The 21526-nt window shown below is 44.0% G+C and overlaps 1 protein-coding gene across 7 annotated transcripts in view; it reads right to left on the reverse strand.

Moving 5' to 3' along the window:
* Ano4 (anoctamin 4) overlaps positions 1 to 21526 on the reverse strand; it is a 308453-nt gene that overhangs the window by 117904 nt on the left and 169023 nt on the right. For 5 of the 7 annotated variants that reach the window (XM_057757919.1, XM_057757923.1, XM_057757918.1 and 2 more), the window contains 3 exons: positions 19925 to 20029; positions 11051 to 11187; positions 8188 to 8346 (listed from right to left, as the gene is read on the reverse strand). In XM_057757919.1, the coding sequence (XP_057613902.1) occupies positions 8188 to 8346; positions 11051 to 11187; positions 19925 to 20029 (401 nt within the window). The remainder of the gene's footprint in view (positions 1 to 8187; positions 8347 to 11050; positions 11188 to 19924; positions 20030 to 21526) is intronic. The other 2 variants (XM_057757922.1, XM_057757924.1) reach the window with 2 other exon arrangements.

Below are 21526 nucleotides of genomic sequence, written 5' to 3' on the forward strand. Positions count from 1 at the left end.
GTCAGGATTCCTGCACGGTGGCTTAGTCAAACTCTTAGCCTGAAAGAAAGCCGTTGAGATGGCTTTCTACTTAAATTGTAGTGGTGGAGCGGGCTTTCATTTGTAAAGAATTGAGGGGATAATTCCCTACATGGGAACACTCAGGGGAAATGAGTGTCCGAAAACTCCTATCTGGCTAGCCCTGCTGCTGAGACTTGGAAGAAAAAGTCTAACTGACCTGCACTGTATTCACAGGGAAATACTGAGTGAGCATAAATGATGTGATAGTCAAGAATGAAGGGACCATACGGGGACTGTGGGAAACCTGTGTGGTCTTCCTGACACTAGGAAGAGAGATGCAGCCCTGAGCCAGGAGGACTAAATCTCCAGCTAATCGCGCAAAGTCTAGCGTGTTTCCTGTCTGGAAAGCCAACCCAAGGTAGTTGGTGTCTCTTCTTCCTTTAAGGCCCGTGACCATTTTATTTAGCTTCTGTAAGCCGTATAATTAATTCCCTTGGCGTTTTCAGAAAACAGAAACAGAAACAAAAACGGTGATATGATGCTTTGTTTCTCTGTTGTAGTTAAAGCTCTGGGAACAAACTGGGCAGGCTACACTTTCCAACAGGGGTCTCCTGCCATACCACTCACCTGGAACCTCCCTGGGTTCCACCAAGAGGTGGATGGAGTCTCTCCTTTTCCCTTTCAAGTCTGCCTCAACCAAGACAATCAAAGAGACTGCTCTGGCAATAGGCTGCCGAAACGACCTTCAACCTTGGGATGTAGCCACCACGTGACTACTGTAAGCAGCACGGATGGAAAGAAAATTCGTGCAGCCCCAGCTGAGAGCTCAGATGACATCAGTGCCTGGGCAGGGACCACTCTAGGACCTAATGGGACTGATCCCAGCGGTGTCCAGCGAAGCCTAGAGAAACCACCCCTGTTCATCCCTGCTCAACTGCGGATCTGAGAGCAAAACAAAAGCCTGCTGTCTTGACCCACAAATCTGGGAGTTGTTTTATGCAACAGGAGATAACTGGGGCATTTATTCACTCGAGCCTCCAGTGCCTGGCAGAGGGTCTGAAATGCAACAGCTTTGAAGTGTGCATTTCTAAGGACGGACGCTCTAACGCTGTAGGGGGCAAAAGGGGGACGGAACTTTCTTTTCATTCCATAGGGCAAAGAACTTTCAGTTTGTCTGCCTGTCCCCCCCTGCCTGTCCCCCCTCCCCCAGGAGTGGCAAATTCCAGATGTTTCCTTATTCAGACTTCTGACTGCTGCTGGCTCCCAAGTTTGTGCTGAGGGACATCAGCTCTGCTCTAAACAGAGACAATTAACTAGTGTTGGCATCAGAACAAGGGTGTGGACATCAGGCAGCCCTCTGTGCGCAACTTACCCAGTGCATCCAGGCAGAGACCCAGAAAGAGTTGGCCCCTGAATCATCTCAAAGGGAGATGCTAGAATTCGTATGTCACAATGTGAACATTTGGGTTTTACAGAGATGGCTCAGGTACAGCCTTAGGAAGGGACACATTTCCTCGGTCAATTCTGTTAGGAGGAGGGCTATGGCTTCTCTATGCTGTTTGCTGCCATCTTGGCATGCCTCCTACCACCCCCAGCTGAGCCCTCTTGACTTTGCTGGGGAGAAGCCCGGGTCCTATCTCTAAGAATCTCTTTATCTGTGGGTTTCTTGGTTCGAGTTAGAGTCTACAGTGAAGACACTCAGGGGGGATTTGGACACTAGAAAGGGAAAACTATCTTTCTACACCCAATGGGATTCAGTTGTAAAGGCAAATGTGGGTCTCAGAGCAGTTCTGACAGGTGTCTGATACTCGTCTGCAGTGTGCCAGACACTCAGGTCTGAAGTGCTGTTAGACTCCCCGTGGCTGTTTCAGCCTGAAGGAGCTGGATGTGGCTGGCCTCCCTGACTTGGATCAGGGACACAGTTTCTACACTAAATGCTTCCTTTATTGGAAGACAAAATTTCTCAAATAATTTTAACCATAAGAGGCACTAGAGGAGAACTTGGGGTTCTTGGACAGGTAGAAGTGAAGGGGTAATTTAAGTATTGGAAATTAAGCTGCCTTACAGCCAAGGGCAGGGGAGGGAGGGACGGCACCCGGGTGGGGCCTCTCCACACATTCCAACACTGCTCACGAACTTAATTTGTCTCTTGCTCTGGGCCCCGCAAGACTTCTCCCAATCTCCCAGATGCTGGCCAAATCCAGTTAGCTTCTCGGTCTAAACCCACCGCCCCCATTCAGCTCCATTGATTCTTCCCACATTCACTTGTCAGGAAAACACATTAACAGGACGCTCTCACTAGCCGCCTCCCAATGGGCATTTCCGGCCTCTCTGCATGTAACTCCCCGTTATCATAAACCTCTCCTTGAGCTCACAAATGAATTGCCAGTTCCTCACATCTGTGTATGTTTCTCTGTTGGGAGCAGTGAGACCCCAGATCCTGAATCTCTTGTAAACTTGTTTTCCCCTGATCTGAGTGCCTACAGCTGCTCTGAGCACGAGACCTTCAGGAGTTCCTGATGGCAGGAGAGTGGTTTCTGGTGGGTTTGGCCGGGGCATGGCTATCTCTATATAACCTGCCCCTGAACACAATAAAGAAAGCATTCTTTGGGGTTTGGTATCAGCGATTGAAGGTCTGTGTGTCGGTCTCTCTCTGCGTCTGTCTGTATTCTCAACCTCCAGCCCGTTGCCCGAAGCTCGCGAACTGGGGTCTAGCGCACAAAGCACAGACACGGGGCCACGGTGCGCGGCATTTCTCGATAGCTTCGCCGCACCTGATATGCTGACTTGTTTCATATCACACTATCCGCACTAATAGTGGGCATCTAAGACGTATCTGGTGAATGAAGAAGTGAATGAACGATCCGTTCCAAAATCACAGCCATCAGACACCCTTGACTGTCCTTGAGTTAAGCCTTGACCCTGCCCCAGGTCACCACATTGGCAATTAAGATTTACTAGGCTTCGCTTGCTAATGAAGTTCCTCTTTCAGTTCTCTACTTTTGTCAGAATGATAAACAGGACCATGGACCATGGACTGACAGCTCTCCAGACTGCTGCTTCGAAGCTTCTCAATCTCCCTGTTCATAAATAATTGGTGTTAATTCGTATTCGTATGGAAACTTTTTTTTTTTTTTTTACAGTTTTTGGCAGTTTAATCTAGAAGTAATGAAAGAAAAAGAGGAACCAGATGATTCCATGAAAGAAAGACTTCAGTTCCTCCTGGATGCAGCAATATGATGCTCCCATGTGTTACACAATAACAACGATGCCAAACGGGCTTTATCCCCCAGAAGTCCAGGATAGAGCTCCGAGGGGATTGTTTGGATTCTGTTTCTTCTTGTGGGAATTAACAATGGTTCATCATACAGTTTTGGAGCTTCTGCTGTGACTTGGAAAATGGATATTATTTTCCATTTAGTTGTGCTTTTTTGGTGTGTTGAAAGAATACAAATGAGTCATGTGAAATTATGGATTGACTTAAGGTCATCTTTTGAGGAAATCAGTTCAAGGTAACTTTGTTCTGGTCATCTTGACCTGGCAAAGGAAATGTTTTGATTCGACTCTTTCTTCCTAAATAAACACAAGCAGCTAAGGTCCTTAGAGCTTTCAATTGGACTCAGAAATTAAACTGGAAATCAGTGCTGGAGGAGGAGAGGAAGAAAAACCATGGCCCCATTACCACTTTCCTGAAACAGCCTGGAGCTCTAGAACAATGCTGTCTCTGGGCAGTGACGCGGGCAGCCGCAAGTGAACTGGTCCTGGCAGAGCTACCACTTGACACGCGTCTCTTATTTTCTGAGACCCGGCATCTCCTACTTTCCCTAGACACGGGTTAGGGACCCTCTTCCCAAGGAATGATGGGGATAAAGATGAATGCCTAAAAAATCCGGCCAAACGGTCGAGCAGTGAGTGAAGCCACTCCCCTCTTACTAATGACATCATTGCCTGTGCTTAGGTGCTTAATTTGTGCCAGACTCTCCTAGTAAGAACAGAATGTAGAACTCAGAAGTCACTTGACTTTCATGGAATTATATGCCAGCTAAAAAATGAAGAAATTGAGACATAAGTTAAAAATCTTACCCGATTATTTACTTAGTAAGTGGTACAGAGGCAAGCGGATCTAAATCTCAGTTACCTGGCTTAAGAGGCCATTGCTAACTTACTTATTCATTGCCCCAAATAAATGGGCTCTTTTCTTCTGATTAAAGCAGTTGGCCTCTTGTATCATAGAATGGCTTCACCCACTTTTAATTCCTTTCAATACCTCATAGACACAACAACAAGTCACAAAAGAGTGGATCAGGTGTTTAACTTGGTGATTCTTAGCCAAGACCAACCCTTTCTGGCCCTGTCAGTTCTTGCTGGGACAAATAAGAATCCTCAGAGACCTAGAAGAGGTGTTACTAGCACAGCGTTGGAGAGAGCACAGTTGCTGCTAATCACCTACAATGTGTAAGACCCACGACAAAGAATTATGTAGCCCCAAATGTTTCTAACACTCAGAAACCCTAGGTCAAAATGACTAGTGTTACTTCAACACAGTCATAGAATTTAGCTAGTTACTCGGTTGGAGAGATGGCTCAGTGTCTTAAATATGTGTTGTTCTTAAAGAGGACCAGGGCTCAATACCTAGCACCTATATGGTGATTCATAACCAACTATAATTCCAGTTCCAGGGGTTCTGATGCCCTCTTCTGACCTCGGACAGCATCAGGTAAAAATGTGGTGACATCCATCCATGCACACAAAGCATTCACACACATAAAATAAAAAGATCTGAAAAATTAACTATTCTCAATATTTTGTAGCAAATTCAAACTTCTGTAGCTAAGCACTGGAGTCAGTCTCCATGATAAACCCAGGAAGATAGAATTTGCTCTGAAAGAAATTAGACAAGCCATATGGAGTCCTTAATTCTAAAGTATAGTATATCCTAAATATAGGAGGAAAAAATTAGCAGATTAAAACTGAATCAATGCCCATCTCCATTGCTCCTATTTTCCTTATGTTCAGATAAACCCCTGAGTTATGCGGTTGTTAAGACCGCTACATGGGCTGTCAGGATACTACGGGGATTTGGCAAATCTGGTGTCGGTACCAGTGGTAACAGTTGCTGCTGGTGCACTGCCCAGAAGGGTTGAAAAAAGATGTAGCACCCACCACCTCCACACTCTTAACCCAGTGACTGCCGTGGGGGCCCTTGCCTTCAAAGTGCCTCAGGCCTGTTGTTCACTTTCTACTCCACAGCTTCCTTATTGGATCAGGATAAGTCCATGTCCGGTTGAAGCCGTACATGGTTGATCTTTTCTCTCCTACGTTTCCCCTCTCCTATAGAGACTGCTGCTATAGGCAACAGCACTGGCAAATTTCTAGGGGTAACCCACCTTCCTGTGCCACACACCTCTTCATACACCAAGGTGGCTCACTCCTTGTGGGGGTGTGACTAAGAATGACCCCCATAGGCTCCTATATTTGAACGCCTAGTCACCAGGGAGTGGCACTATTTGAAAGGATTAAAGGATTAGGAGGCGTGGCCTTGTTGTAGGAACTAGGTCACTTGGGGTAGGTTTGAGGTTTCAAAAACCCATGCCAAGCCCAGAGCTTCTGTCTGCACATGGATCATGAGGACGATGATATAGCCTTCAGCTACGGCTCCAGGGCCTGCCTGTATGGCACCATGTTCCCTGCTATAGTGGACGGACCCTCTGCAACTGCAAACCAGCCCCAAGCTCAATGCCTTCTTTTACAAGAGCTGCCTTGGTCATGGCGTTGCTTCACAGCAATAGAGCAGTGACTAAGACACCTCTTCAGAGCCACCAGCCTGCTGAGTGGGTTCTCACGTGTCACAGTGTAGCTGCAACGCTGACATGCCATGACACCGGCCAGGGCCGGCTATGGCAGCATCACTTTTCTGCTAGTTAAGACACAGGTACTCAAGGGGCAGGAATTCTATAGAGGCGTGAAAAGGACACACTGTACCACTAATGCTGAGGACACAGGGACGCAGAGATGCAGAAATGCAGGCATGCTATACCACTAATGCTGAGGACACAGGGATGCAGCGTGAAGAGATGCAGCATTGCAGATATGCTATACCACTAATGCTGAGGACACAGGGATGCAGAGAATGCAGACATGCTACATAAGAGAGCTAGGGCAAGACTGGAGCCAGAATTTACTTGGGAAAAATGGTTCCTCCAAAAGGCCTGTCTGTCTGCTGGCAGTCTACAAGCATTGTGAAGAAATTGGCAAGTAAGGAAGCTGCAGCCCACAGGACAAAAACAGGCAGTGAAAAATATGCTCCATGGCTTTGTTTTTAAGCTTTGCTCTATGGTAATACTTTTTCCACCTTTTTTTCCCCCACTGACACGCATTGAAATGAATACCTAGCTATAAACATATTTAAAAATAATAACACAAAAAAACAAAAACAAACAAAAAACCAAAAAAAAACAAAAATAAAAATAACAGACAAATTAGCTAGTAAATGACCCAAACCACACAAGCGGCGCACCTGTCATGCTACGGCACACAGCACAGCATGCCACAGTGCAGAGCAGACTGAGCGAGGCTAGGCTGCAGGTCTGCTGGGAGCTACATTCCACAGTGCCTGTGTTTGGAGCAACGTGAAAGGCTGGTGAGCGGTTTAGTAACACACACTCTCTGGAGAAAGCTTTAGACTTCCTTAGCGTGAATGGATGACTCATGAAATGATTTCGAAATGAGCTATGCAGAGGAAGACCCGGGAAGGGGAAACTTAAAACACCAATCTCATTAATTACACTAGGTTCTCTCTTTTGATAGGAATCAAAATTTTGACCAAGTCAGAATGGGCTTTCATTATTTCAGACTATGCTGATGTTATAATCTTTTTCTCACTCTTCTTTTTTATATAAAAACCCTGCCACTTAGAAGTAAGATTACAGGACAAAGCAAAGCCTTTTAAAAAAACAACACAATTTGCTGTGCTCAGTTGGCCAGCGTAGGAAACCTGTCTGAGAACCCCGCAAAGACAACGACCAGATGACATTTAAATCTGCCATGCCAAGGGAAAACCCGCGACCTGAAGGGCTTTTGCGCAGATTGGCCCAGTCTTCCAGGAGAAGAACCAATCCTCCTTAGACAACATCCATCTCATCATTTTACCAGTGTCTTGTTGGAGACATGCCCGAGAAAGACTGCGTAGGTACTGAAAATGTTCAAGGGATGAGGTCTGTCTACCAAGCCTGGGAAAGTCCCATTTCTCCTATGTCTCCCGAGATGAACATAACCAGTGTGGGTGTAAAATGTCTCCAATATTTGATGCCTCAAAGCAATGAAAACCTGGCTGTCTGACTTCAATGATCTACAACTCAGCCTTGAGCGGTGGAGAAGACATATTAATTTGTCAGGATGTTTTTCTTATTGATCTTCACACAGTGTTTAGAGGAGATCTAACAGTTACATAACTCATCTAACGGGGAGACACACAGACACACACACACACACACACACACACACACACACACACACACACAGAAGTGCTGGGTGCACAACAAACCTCCTGGGGATTATTAAGGATTATTATCAAAGGCCTGGCACAGCCTCCTGCTTATTTAATTCTTCTGTAAAACTCTCCACTCAGGAAGAGAAGGACAGGAAGGGGGTGGGGTGGGGGCAAGGTAGCAATTGAGCTGGGAACCCGGTTGAGATAATCTGAATGTATTTTAAAAACTGGAATTATTTTAATAACTTCTGGTTGAGTGCTTTCTCCTCCTCCTCCAGAGAGCCAATCTCTTCTGGTGTGCTAGGATGCCCAAGTCCATTACAGTTCCTGAGATGTAACCATGGCCTCCAGAGGGAGCTGACTGCATTTCAGTCAAAGTTTTCTTGGCCATGTGTGACTAGAACCCTCTGTGACAGACACGGGATGGCGGCAGATGTGGGAAGTCAGATTCACCATCACAACTTAAAACAACCCCGCTAATCGGGTTACAGAATGTTTTGCCATGATGTCATGTGACACCAAAATACTCTAAAGAGCAAAAGGAGCTTCAGAAGCCTGATACATAGAACATCCCCCAAATACCAAAAACAAGGAAACTAATTAAATAAAATATTCTGTTGGCATGTCAAAGTCTCATTTAAAAATCTGATTCTTGATGTATGTGTGTGTGAGAGATCCCATAAAGAAAACTAATTTACCTCTTTCTCCATTTGTAATCCTTCTGCTCTAATATTTCTCTCAAACACTTCTCTCTTTTCAGTCTGAGGGCTGGATTTTCTGTACACAAGGATGTAGTCAATTCGACATTTCCCGTCTCTAAAGTAAAGTCCGTTAGCTTTGTTTCGATCCCGCACTGTCTGTGTACAAAGAGAAAGAGACCCGTTCAAGCCATTAGTGAGCCTGAGCTTCAGCTGAGAAATGTAAAAGAAGAACCAAAGATAAATAAAATCTTCAGGCTGCTTTATTAAAACTTCACGCTCATAAAATGAAACAGGTAAATAAGAAGAAACAAAACACTGAGGATGCAGTCTCTAAAATGTGCAAAAGCACAAGACATTTGAAAATAGCAAGTGTTGACAAAGGTAAGGGGCAACTGTGAATCCTTATATCCTACTGGTGGGAGGGAACACTGAAGGAGCAACCTTGGAAAACACTGTCATTATCTTATGAAATTGAACATTCGCATAACATAAAACCCTAGAGAAATTCTTGGCAAGGCAACTGAGAGATGTAGATAAATATTTATAGCACCATTGTTCAGAATAGTAGAAAAATTTTTAATTAGAAGGCACTCAGATATATATAATAAATGGCTAATACATCATGCACTGGATATACAGTCAGGGAAATATGACACAGCAGCAGAAATGAACAAAGTAAGTTGCGCTGGAGAAGAATGAAAGTTTACAGGAGAATGACAAGTCAAAGAGACTTCATGACATGATTTTCTATAAAACAAAATAAATTTCTAAGTAAATAAATTTCTACATGAAGTAAAACTTTTAGAGCAAGAAAATAAAAACTAAAGCAAGGACCTTGGGAGGACGGTGCCCCTGGAGTGTTAAAAGAGTCACAAGGAGCTGCAATGGTCCTAGCCATATTCTAGCTCTGTTTTTCTCAAGATTGTTCGCCCACAGTAAAAACGGAACAAAGACACAAGCAAAAACCATGTTAAAGGCTGAGTGTGATGCAAACAATGTTAAGCCCAGTCCTTGAGAGGCGTAGGCAGGGCAATCTCTGTGCACTCAAGGCCATTCTGGTCTACATGACAAGTTCAAGGTCACCCAGGGTGCAAAATATTTTACCTTCTTATCTTTGGGTGTATGAGTAAATACATGCATACAGAACACCTAAGACTAAACAATATACATTCTCTTATTGCATACACTCTGATATTAATTTTTCATTGCATAAAACACAATAACAATTTGGCAACCCTGATAAGGCATATAACTTGAAAGATGTCTTTTTAATTCATAAATTTCATGATAGTTCAATTAATGTTCATTTTATTATTAAACATACACAGAAGTCATGCACATTATTCTATAGCAATCAATAAACTTAAGAAGCAGGTACGTGGGTTGGCGTTTCACACAGGCGCCTTAAATTGTACTAATGTAGGGCCTTAATGGAGACCATGGAGTCTGGGCTGCTCAAGCTGGAGCCAAGCGTCTCAAGCTAATAGATCTCAGAATTGCATCTGCAAACCCAGCCAAGTGGAAATGAGGAACCTCTCTTCTCTCAACCACAGAATGCATCACTCTTCAAAACCAGTAGAAAGACGGAGGACATGTTAACCCTCCAAGACCACACTAGTTACACATCCATGCTCAAGTACCATGTGTGTCACCTCAGCCTCAGCCAGGAGGGACAGAAGGCTTATGCCCCACACTTCAGCACTGACATTTTCAACCCGTAACCACTGCTTGGCTCTTGCTTTACCACACACCTGCAAGTCAGCCAGAAGAGGCACCTACGAACAGTTATTTGCCAGATGGAAGCCAGCACCTGCCTTCAGAAACAGGGTGTTAAGCCAGGGACACAGTTCAGTCATAGAGTGCTGCTTAGGACCATGGGCTCAATTCTGAATGCTATAATCAACACAACAACAAGATGAGAAACAACGACAGGGCTTTCCTCCAGGGTGCCGGGAGGAAGCCTGGCTCTGACTGAGCTGTAACCTGTTCTACTTCCAGCAGAGACCTGACCTTTCTGAAATTGCCACTTCTCTGGAGGGGAAATAAATTCACTGCTTTGGGGGGGTCCTTTCAATGTCCTGTGAAGCTGCTATACAGCACTCCAAAGTGTGTAGCGATGACAACAATTGATTTTTTTTTTCCTTAAAGAAAAGTGGGGGAAAGAGAGAGGCTGATATTTCTGGAAGAGGTCTGTGAAGCTTGCTTGATAGATGTTACTATTTCCCCTACTCAAAGGTGTCATCTTTTCAGTGGGTAACTGGCTGGAAAAGCAAAGGAGAAGGCAGGGGCAGTGGCTGACTTTCCCTCTGTGTACTGTCACTTCTGTACGGCACATATTAAAAGAAATCTTGAACCTCATTGAGATACCGCCTGAGCCACAGTGAACATCCCACAAAATAACGTTTTCTCCCCTAGAGGTTCTACTGACAACCACAGTGAGGTCTCCCATTTACAGAGGAGGCAAGTGGAAGCTGAGAGAGGCCTCAGATAACAATGTCCTACTGTGTTCTCCGTTGCTGGTCTGTAGGCTCAGGGGTTTGTACTAGGAAGTTCACACTTGCCAAGGTTCTTCCCATTAGTTAGGAACCCTCAGACTGCACCAGAGAATGATGTGCAGTCGGGAAAAATCTTCCTCTGTATCCGTTAAACATCACTAGATGTGAGAACCCAGGTACACAATCAGTTTTCAGCTTTGAGTACAGTCCATTTCAGATCTTTGAGACGTGCGAGAGCCATGTGAGAAACATGCTTCCCAGGAGCCTGCAGCGTGGTGGGATTCGCCTCAGACTGGCCTGCTGGAATGCCTGACAGGCTCCCACCTGAAGCATTACTCTCTCAGGAAAGTCATGCAAACCCTTACCTCTCCCCCTGCTTCTAGTCTGCTGGCGTCTTCGGAAGTACTGGTCAGGTTCCCAGGGTGAAGGAGAGAATCATCATCTTTGCAAGGGCTGTTGACAGCCTCTAATTCGTCAAAAAGAATGTTGACATCCTTGGCCACTAGGAGCAAAGCACAGACGTTAAAGTGGGCTAAGAAGCGGGGCTGGACGTCAACAGAGTGAGAGGAGGGGTCTCCCTTCGGCTTCCTATGCCCGTGGTTTCTATGACACCTTGAATGACAGGTGCATCACTTCCTAAGAGTGAAGACGTCAGACATAAAGCCTATTTGACTAAACAGGTGACATTAGTCAAGACAAAGTAGGCAAACACCTCCATGTCATGAACATAACTTGCCTTCCAGAATAACAAAAGGTGATTTATTCAGATTGCCTATAAATGCTGTTTAGAGAAAGGTATTTCCATTTAAACAACTAAGAATTCATTCTCTAGGTTAGAAGGTGAGCTGTGCTTTTTAATGCTGTATTTTCTTACTTAAGAGCCATGTAGCTTGACAAGGCAACCCATAAAAGTGCCACTGGCATGACTTAGTGGCATTTCTTTATTTCTTCCTTTATATGCTGTCTAATAAATTCAGAAGGGGTGCATACAGTTGGTTTCCTGCCTTCCTTATTCCTCTAATGATGAACTGAAAGGAATGAGCCAGTCAAAGGATCTCCTTATAGACTATGCTCACAACACAACAATATACAAAGAGCCGTGCGTACACCAGGGTTCTCAGGGGCGACTAAAAGTTCCAATGCACCTGGCAGCACAGCATGAAGAGGTGAGCACCCCAAAGAGTGGACATCCAGGCATGGGGCTCTTCTTTAACACCTTAAAATATAGCTCAACATTATAGTTAGTTTTATTTTGAGACCTTTAAAGTGCCCAAGGGTCTATAACTGTCCAGAAGCTGCCACAAAAAATGATTTCTGGTAGATGGGACTTGAATGTCCATCCTTTCCTTCATAAATGTTTTAGATACATTCGCATGGTGTGTCCAGAGTACAGCTGTGTGGCAGGCATATTCTGGGGACTGAAAGGGATGTGGCGCTTTGCTTTTGTGGGAAAAAAAAGGCTACAGATCAAAGAAATGCAAACAGCGCATAGTTTAAAAAAAAAGGACAGAGTCAGGCACCGAAGAGAGATAATCTACATAGCTGGGGTGTCCAGATTCTAAAGTCATACTCTTCTTATTTCTTTCTGAGCACTGAATACGGTTTGTAATTACCCCCTTTATTCATGTTTACGTATGAATGAGTCCTTTTCCTTATCAGAATGCAAGTCCCACAGGGCAGGGACTTGGCCAGTTTTGACAGATCTACAGAGAACCCGGCACAGAGTCAGCCCTCAATACATATGTGTAAAATGACATGGTGGGAACTGTTAGGTGGCATGGACTGTGGTCTAGTGACATTGGACTCTCTTCCCTCTAACACCATCGAGCCTAGGACTCCACTCATGGTTTTTTTTTTTAATTTTTTATTGAAAAAAAAATTTTCCGCCTCCTCCCACTTCCCTCCCCCTCCTCCCACTCTTCTCCCCCTCCCCCCACTCCTTTCCCCCTCCCTCTCCAGTCCGAAGAGCAATCAGGGTTCCCTGCACTGTGGAAAGTCCAAGGTCCTCTCCCCTCCATCTAGGTCTAGGAAGGTGAGCATCCAAACTGCCTAGGCTCCCACAAAGCCAGAACATGAAGTAGGATCAAAACCCAGTGCCATTGTCCTTGGCTTCTCATCAGCCTTCATTGTCCGCCGTGTTCAGAGAGTCCGGTTTTATCCCATGCTTTTTCAGTTCCAGTCCAGCTGGCCTTAGTGAGCTCCCAATAGATCAGTCCCTCTGTCTCAGTGGGTGGGTGCACCCCTCACGGTCCTGACTTCCTTGCTCCACTCATGGTTTTTATGGCTAAGCTAGGACTTCACAGTTTCAAGTAGACCATGATGAAATTGCAGGTAGTTACTGATTAGGTTTGAGCCATAGGATAAAATGTCATCTTACCAAAGTCAAAGGCCTGCTACCTATTACAAACACTTACTTACTGATATGAGACTGTGCTCTGTTTGCTCCCTAGTACCACAGGGGCAGAAATATCTTGGGCTTCTTAGCATTCTTTGGATATGGAAGGCCCAGATTTTAACAGCGTCATCTCAAAGCTAGCACTGTTAGGAAGTTACAGAAATTTTAACAAGCTTGATCTGGCAGGGAGTCTTCTAGTCACTGGGAACCTTTTCTCTCCTTTCAATAGTCTAGGCAAGAGTCTAGAGGCCTTACTCTCACTACCTGCCAGGATGTATGGCCTTAGCACAGGACCAAAAGCAATAGGGCCAGTCAACCGCATAGTGAAGCCTCTGAAACTGAGAGCCAAAACCAGCCTTTTCTGTTGGTAAATTGATTGTCTTAGGTATTGGCTGCAACCATAGAATGCTATCACAGAAATGAATCGTGGGAAAGGGGGCACTGAGAAGTGGGGTTGCTGCTGGGACAGCATCTAACGCTGCAGACAAGCTTTCGGAACTTCTTTGCAGGAGGATCATAGAAGCATCTGAAGAAGGCTAAGAAAAGCAAAGAACCCTGTAAGATGACTTTAGCAGGAGATTCTGGTGAGGCTCCAGAAGACCAGAAGGCTAAGAGCAGGAGCCATGAGGATGAGTCTTCAAAGAGCTATGAAGACCCTATGGGAACTGGGGTGAAGACCACCATTGTTTCTGCTTGAGGAATCAGCAGGAATTGGGTCCACACCCCGAGACTCTCTGAGAGGCTGAGCTTGAAGGTGAATGGCAAGTTTATCAGCGAAGTGTTACTAAAGTGGTTTGTGTGTCCCCAGCTGATTTTAGCCAGATTTGCAGTGAGAACTGGGAACAACATGAAAGAGCAGAAATATTTGGAAAACTTAGAGTTTGGCTGGAAAAGCACAAACAGTACATACATGGAAAGGTAGAGCTAAAACGGAGCAATTGCTAAGGGCATTAGGATGCCAAAAAGATGCTAAGATATCTGGATAGTAGGACAGACGCCTGGGGCAATTTCAGATGCTGGGTCCAGATGTAGTGGCCAGAGGGATTCAAAGGGATAACGGGCATGCTGTTAGGATAGTGATGCACAGAGACAAGAGACGTTGGTCGCCAACTGCAGTCATTATTTTATCAGTACAAAAAGTTAGCGTGGGCATTACCCAATCAGACAGGTTGCTTTGAGGATCCGGTTGGTACAGCACATTAATTAGTTTCTCATTGTTACCATCAACTATCTGGCAAAAATCAACTTGGAGAGAGGAAGACTTGTTTTCGAGCACTGTTCACCGGGAGAGGAGCATGGGGCCATGGCTTCAGTCTTGGTGTGAGGTTTGTGTCTGAGCGCACTGCAGAGGCAGACAGGAGGCGGTGAGAGACCGGAGCTCTGTCTTCCCCTCTTGTTCTGCAGGAGCCACCAACCATGGACAGTGACATTCGCATTCAGGGTGCGTCTTTTCTTCTCAACTAACCCTCTCTGGAAATGCACTGTGTGCCACCTGCCTGTCGTTCACTCAGTAGAGAATATACGGCAAAGGAGTTGGCGCTCTTCTGCGGTTCCAGATCTTGGAGTGAATGTCCCAAGAACAACAGGACTACTGTAGTATTAAAGCTGAGAAACCCTGCTCTGTACTAAGACTCCTAACTCTGACTCTAATGAAAACAGCTAATGAGGGACGGAGGGAAAGCCCCTTAGCTTCCCCGTCTGGAAGTCACCACGGGCGTGCGCCAGTGGGGAGCTCAATGAAGTCAGTATGCCATAGAAATCCATTTCTTTTGAGAAAATATGGAATGTTTGATTTAGTCATCTTTATTACCTGTCAAACACTCCATAGCTTTAGCAGACATTAAAATTCTTATCATAGTATGTGCGGCTAATAATCGGCATAGCATGTAATCGGCAGAACACTGTGGCCAGGTATGCCTTCCAAATAAAAAGGGAACGGGGCCTTTGATCATATCAGCACTGCCCATGGAGTCTTTATCTTTAACTACTGGGCAGGTTTTAGGAGCGAAGTACAAGATTCTTAGACACAAACTTACATTATCTCTTTAAGAAGAAAATTAACCCTTAGGTTACAAAGTTAACCAATTTTTTTTTTTTAAAAAAAAAAAAACCTAATTGTTCGACAAGTATTTTAAGTACCTACTATGTGTAGACACTATCAGGCTAGGGTCTGGGACTGAGGCATTGGACATTGTGCTCGTGGATCCTTGCCTTAAAGAGCTCACTTCCCATCCCGAGTGGGATGGCCTGACCCTCACAGAGGTGCCATGTGTTCATATACGATCACTTGATAATGGATTTCGTCACCTCCCCTAAAAGTTTTTTTCTCAAACAGAAAAGCATTTGACATTTATCTACATGGTAGAATTCTGTGATCAGGCTCATTACGTGAGGAAGAGAGCCAAAATGCTCGGGGGAATCAATTAAAAATACCAAGAGGGAGGGGGAGGGCAACGATGGCATGGGACCCAGTCAGGGAAGTGTGGCAGAGGCGAACTGAGTGAGAGTTGGTGAACAGACCTGGTAGCAAGAAGAGGGAGGGCAGGTGGACTCAGTCCGCTTGGGGAGCGAGGGAGACTCTGAGAAAATTCCCTCCGTCAGAAATTAGGAATGCAGCTCTAAAAGGGGCAGGGGTAGAAACAGAACATCAGAGAATCACACAGAATAACTAAGTAAGAGTCAAGGGCTTCAAATCGCCCGGGAGATCAACCATCAGATATGAGGTTTGAGTTAACATCCCCCTCAGCACGCAGCTTCTTTCTGTTCCAAGCCACCAGGACAGGGACAGAGACGAGCAACCAGACGGCCAGGGATACCTTGATCCTTTCACCAGGCAGACCGAGGCTGTCTATGTGATGAGAACGCTAATGATTCCACTCGTCAGACATCTACAATTACCTCAACTGCTTCTCTAGGGGAGATTCATCTGGGGTGTTCAGCGTTAGTGATTATCAATTACCTAAGGCAAAGAGATCACAAATGCATCGCAAGGATAATAATCAGATTAACCAATTATGAGTTATGAGCCACGTGTGTGTTGAGCTGGCATTTAGTGTTAGGTGGGAGAGGAGGTGTGAGCAGAAAGCCTTTACTCACACTCCCAGGCAAGAGGACGACATTGGGAGACAATGTTATAAAAGCAATATTTAAAAAGAAGAGAACAGCAAAACTCTTTGAGAAGCAGTCTAAAAAGAAGCAGAGAGAAGGGGTTAAAAAAATCAAAGAATTTGATTCACTGCACTTTAATTTTCCAAATGTATCTGGATAACCTCATGTTGCCACCACCATGCAACAGTACTTTAATCGGAGTACTTTGTGTTGGAGACAGAACAAGGTGAAATTATAGGTCAGAGAGGAAGACGTGCGAGGCCTCTGCCGTATAATCCCGCTGCCTAGATTGGCGCTGCAGAGTGCCAGTGCATTATGCTATTTCTGTCATAAATTGCTGATTATTACATCTGAAACACTGAATTCTGAAAGCATTGCACACCGACCTCAGAGCAGCACTCGGAACATAAAAAGGGACACTTCGAGAAGCAATTCGGGGTATAAAGAAGAAAAAAGAGGGTTTATGTCTCGATTTTAACACCAGACTGTTTGCAATAAATCTACTTTCATGTCTGTGTTTTCTGTCATGAGGGAGACTGACATAGGAGTTAGCAAGTAGGAGATGCTCAATATCCATCTCAAAATTAAAAGCAATCAGCTAATTGTCAGTATCTCAATAGTTATACACGTATGTATTAGTTTTTTGAGAATTCTGTATGTATTTGATATATTCACACACCAGTTCCTCCCAGATCTACCCTCCTTCCCAAGCCACTTAGTTTGTGTTCTTTTATTTTTCTTTTAATCCATTAAATTCAATTTACATTGCCCATAAATCTTCGGATGTGTGCCTTTCCTTGGAGCACAGTCAATACACCAGAGGCTACAGTCTTAGGGAAACTGACTCTTCCTTTCCCAGCTGCTAACAATTGCCAACAGCTCTTCAGCTGTGGGTGGGACTTCTGTGCTAACCACCCCTCCTATGCTTGGAACATTATTATTAGTATTATTATTATTGTTGTTGTTTTGTTTTTTGAGGCAAGGTTTCTCTCTGTGTAACTGGCACTTGCTCTATAGACCAGGCTGTCCTCGTTATTCTTCCTTCTTCCAATTATCTTAGTGATGTCATTTGAAAACATTGGCTTTTTAGGATTACAGATTAGGAATCTTCTGCACTAAGGAGGGGGCACAGAAAGGCAAGGAGGCCACAGTCCAATGAAATTGCTTCCTCATCTTCCACCCACTGCAGCAGAAGCTATGCCATATCTACAGAAGACTGAGAAAGAGGTATCAGGAAGTTAATCTTTCTTCTCTGGTTCTTCTCGGTAAAATATTAAGCCCTTGGAAGCTCCCACTGTCAGAGAGAAACAGTTAGCAACATTAGGTGACAGCAAAGTCTGCCGACAAAGGAATTCAAAGGATCCTCCAGCCATCTCAGGAAGAAGGTGGACCAGCCATCTCAGGAAGAGGGTGGACCAGCGAAGAGGATGTACACCAGTCAACTTAGGAAGAGGATGTACACCAGTCATCTCAGGAAGAGGGCGTGGACCAGCCATCTCAGGAAGAGGGTGGACCAGCCATCTAAGGAAGAGGGCGTGGACCTCCTGGACCTGGAGCCATGGACAGCTGTGAGCCACCATGCAGGTGCTGGGAACCACACTCAGGCCCTCTGTAACAGTACCAAATACTCTTAACTGCCAAGCCATCTCTCCAGCACTGCAACATGATCTTATTTTGACCCTTATAAATAAAATACCCACAAACTTTTATTCCTCTATTCACAAGAAATTCATAAAGATATAATCATTTTAAACTAGCAGACAGCTAGCAGCAAAAGACAAAAACACTTTTAACTGAAGTCTACTCATGATTACCGATTACTGTAAAAAAAAAAATACTTCCTCAGGAACTATTACTTAATTTTGTTGCAGGTTAACTCAGTCTTAAAAACACATTGATTAAATTCATCTTCAGCATTTATATGGAACCCAATTTTGTCAGTGGAGACATTATCTTTCATTCTTTGAGATCTGTACAATTTGTCATCCTTCACAGCAAATGAAGTGATTACATAATTGTATAACTCTCCATGAAAAGTCATTTTCTGTCCCCTGTCTATTAATTTGATTTTTCATCTTCCTGGGGAATGTTTTTCTTTTGTGTTCACTAGCCAATGTGAACGCAACAGAACAAGAATTGGTATTCTTAACTAAAACCATTTCTTTCAAATAGAGCTTCATCTTCTTCTGAGTATGTTTAAATTCTCATGGAGGGAATAAGTGAAAACTACGGCATCCCCATTCGAATCTGACCTCCAATGACTGTCCGGAATCTGTTAATTTTCCCATCTTCAGTTATCCCGCAAACAAACAAACAAAAACCAACAAAAAACCCACCAAACCACTCATTAGTTTATAAAATCAAGAAAACAGTGCAGTGCTGGGGGAAGAACCATAGAAACGATGAGAAGTATTCATAAGAAATTCTGCTCGTTGAGGTCAGAAGTACAGCATCGCCTGCATTCTGGGGTCCAATCCCCAGAGCCACATACCCAGAAAGAAACTGGTATGAAAATGCAATTTAAAAGCAGAAAACAAAAACCCAGTTGTTTTTCCTGAAATGCTTATCAGATAGAAACTCTTCAAGCTCGGCGTCGTATGATGACAGCTGACGTCATCGCCGAGAGTTCGCTATTAGTGAAACAGGTGACAACCGCTTGCTCAGGGCTTAATCTATAATTGAGCAACTGTGTGGATCAAAATAGGACTCTGGGAGACGGTTACAGAAGGAAACCAGCGACAGTGTAAGAAGATGCCTCCCGCTGATCGCCGGTATGAACAGAAAGGAGGGGCTCAGCCTGGACACGGCCCTTCACTGATGACACCACACATTGGCTTTAGATAGTGTGGTTCTGATTTTGGCTTAGTGGGCCAACATGTCATTCTTACTTCTTGCATTTGTGCCGAGGAACAATATTTGTATTTGTTAACAATGATTTTTCTTTGGTTATAAATGTCCTGAATCTAAATATTTTTAATATTTTAAACTACCATAATATTGTAAACATACAGAATTCCCCAAAGACCCCAATATCTTGTGGTTCAGCTTTACAAATTAACTACAATTACAGTGCCTTTTCTTGTCTCAAAATTATTGCATACAAAGCCGAACGCTTTGGGAAATCTAAAGTTGCTATAATGTGCATGTATACATGGAAAGGAATGAGATAAAGACAGAAGTCCTGTTTAGTCATTTCCAGGTAGCTGAAGTGGAAATGATTGCACTGAGACACTAAATCACCAGTGTCTCTAAGAGTAAGGATATTGCTTTGTTGTTAGAGTTGTTAGTGTCAAGACAGAGGTTCTTTGGTGGCTTCTTTCCTGCAATCCTTTTATTGACATATATGATTATATAGAATTGGCTTTATGACATTTCTTTCTCTTTTTTGTCTTACTTTTTTTTCTTCAAATGTAAACACAGAATTTTGTTTTTAAAGAAAGGATGATTGAAGGCAATACAAGCAATGATATAAACTTTAGGAAAAAGTATTTTGGAACAAAATAATATACTTTTGTCTAAAGTCAATGTTTAGCTGCAAAATAAAATGTTTCCTTAGTTATTAAAAATTCTAAAAAAACAAAAACAAAAAAAAGATTATTGCATACAGCATCCTTTTTACAACATGGGTTGGTTATTCTTTTGAGTTTTGAAACATCTAAGCTGCTAGTTCTTTTACCCTTGCCCAGAATTACAAGACTTTTTCCTCTTGTGAATTTAAAATTCGAGTGAAACTTACTTTCTTGTATTGCATTAAGAATCTCTGAAAAGTCCACTTCACTCTTTGGGCCGTCGGGCAGGATTTGCATATCCAGCTGGTGGCCTTGTAAACCGACTCCACCTTCTAGGGAAATGAAAGATAACCATGGAGTTTGTGCTGATATAGGAGGGCCCAGCATTAAGGGCCCCCGAGGAGAAGCCACATCAACATCTTGAGTGAACAGCTTGCTAGTGATCCCTCCTCTTAGACAAACTGACTTCAGAGAAAAAAGACAAAAACACACATCTCATCCCTCTCTATGTACCAAAAATATTTCCGGTGGAAAATCAAACAACTGCCTTCAATAATGCGACATGCTTCATAGTGTTTACTGGCATTTTTCCTAGCTAAAACAAAACCTTAGCTTCCAATCATGGAAACTTATGATTATTCTCATTTTCTCTATGTAGATAGAATGTGGCATTTAAGAAAACACTCCATGACGTCCCTCTTTTCAAAATGACACTAATTCATTCTTGTGGAAGGATTTGTTCTTCAGAATATGACAAAAAACAGGGCATCAATATTTTCCTGCTCACAATGAGCGTTCTCGGCTGCTGCGTTTATTAGGACTGTAGCAGGATCTTTCAATCCATGTTACAGAATAATCATGCCTCTTGCAAGAGGTTCGTGCAACCATCTGAGTGTGTTCTACAGACAGAAGGCTTTTCTCTGCTGACCCATACATCCACTTAGGCCAAAGAAAACAGGACACCAAAAGGTAGTTTTATCATTAACAACACTTTTTTTTTTTTTAAAAAAAAAATATTATTCTCTCGTTCCCTCCATCCACTCCTCCCATGACCCCATCCCCTCTCCCCCAGATCCACTTCCCCCACCCAGCTCCTCCCAGAACAGAGCAGGACTCCCAGTGACATCAACTGAACATGGCACAAGAGACAAAAAGACTGGACACAAACACTCAGAGCAAGGCTGGGCAAGGGAAACCAGCAGGAGTCCCAAGAGCAGGCAAGAGAGGCAGAGACGCCCCTGCTCCCACTGCTAGGGGTCCCACGAAAACACCAAGCCAACAACCACAGCATGTACACAGAGGGCCTAGCACAGACTCATGTAGGCTCCGTGACAGCCGCTTCAGTCTCCCTGAGCCCCCATGATCCCTGCAGCTCATGCTCTCCCCTATGTCCCCCTCTGGCTCCCGCAATTCCTCCTCCCACTCTTCTGTGGAGTTCCCAGAGTTCTGAGGGGAGGGACCCAATGGAGGCCAGGGGAACAGTCGGTTTAGCCAATAAAGGCTAGGCTCACAACCAAACAACACTTCTTACTAGAACTTTTTGAATCTTCAGAATCTACAAAGTCTAAAACACACAGTCAACACGATGAATAAAATGAGCATGCCATAGTAGCATGCAGTGTGTGAGCGGGTGTTCTAAAGAAACAATGTTTTAAAAATGTATGTATGTATGTATTTATTTATACATTGTTCTGGTATATCTGCTTACATGCCAGAAGAGGACACAAAATCTTATTATAGATGGTTGTGAGTCATCATGAAGTTGCTGGGAATTGAACTCAGGACCTTTGGAAGAGCAGCCAGTGCTCTCAACCTCTGAAACATCTCTC

This window comes from Chionomys nivalis, chromosome 25 (assembly GCF_950005125.1).
Source record: "Chionomys nivalis chromosome 25, mChiNiv1.1, whole genome shotgun sequence".
In the NCBI taxonomy this organism is placed as follows: domain Eukaryota; kingdom Metazoa; phylum Chordata; class Mammalia; order Rodentia; family Cricetidae; genus Chionomys; species Chionomys nivalis.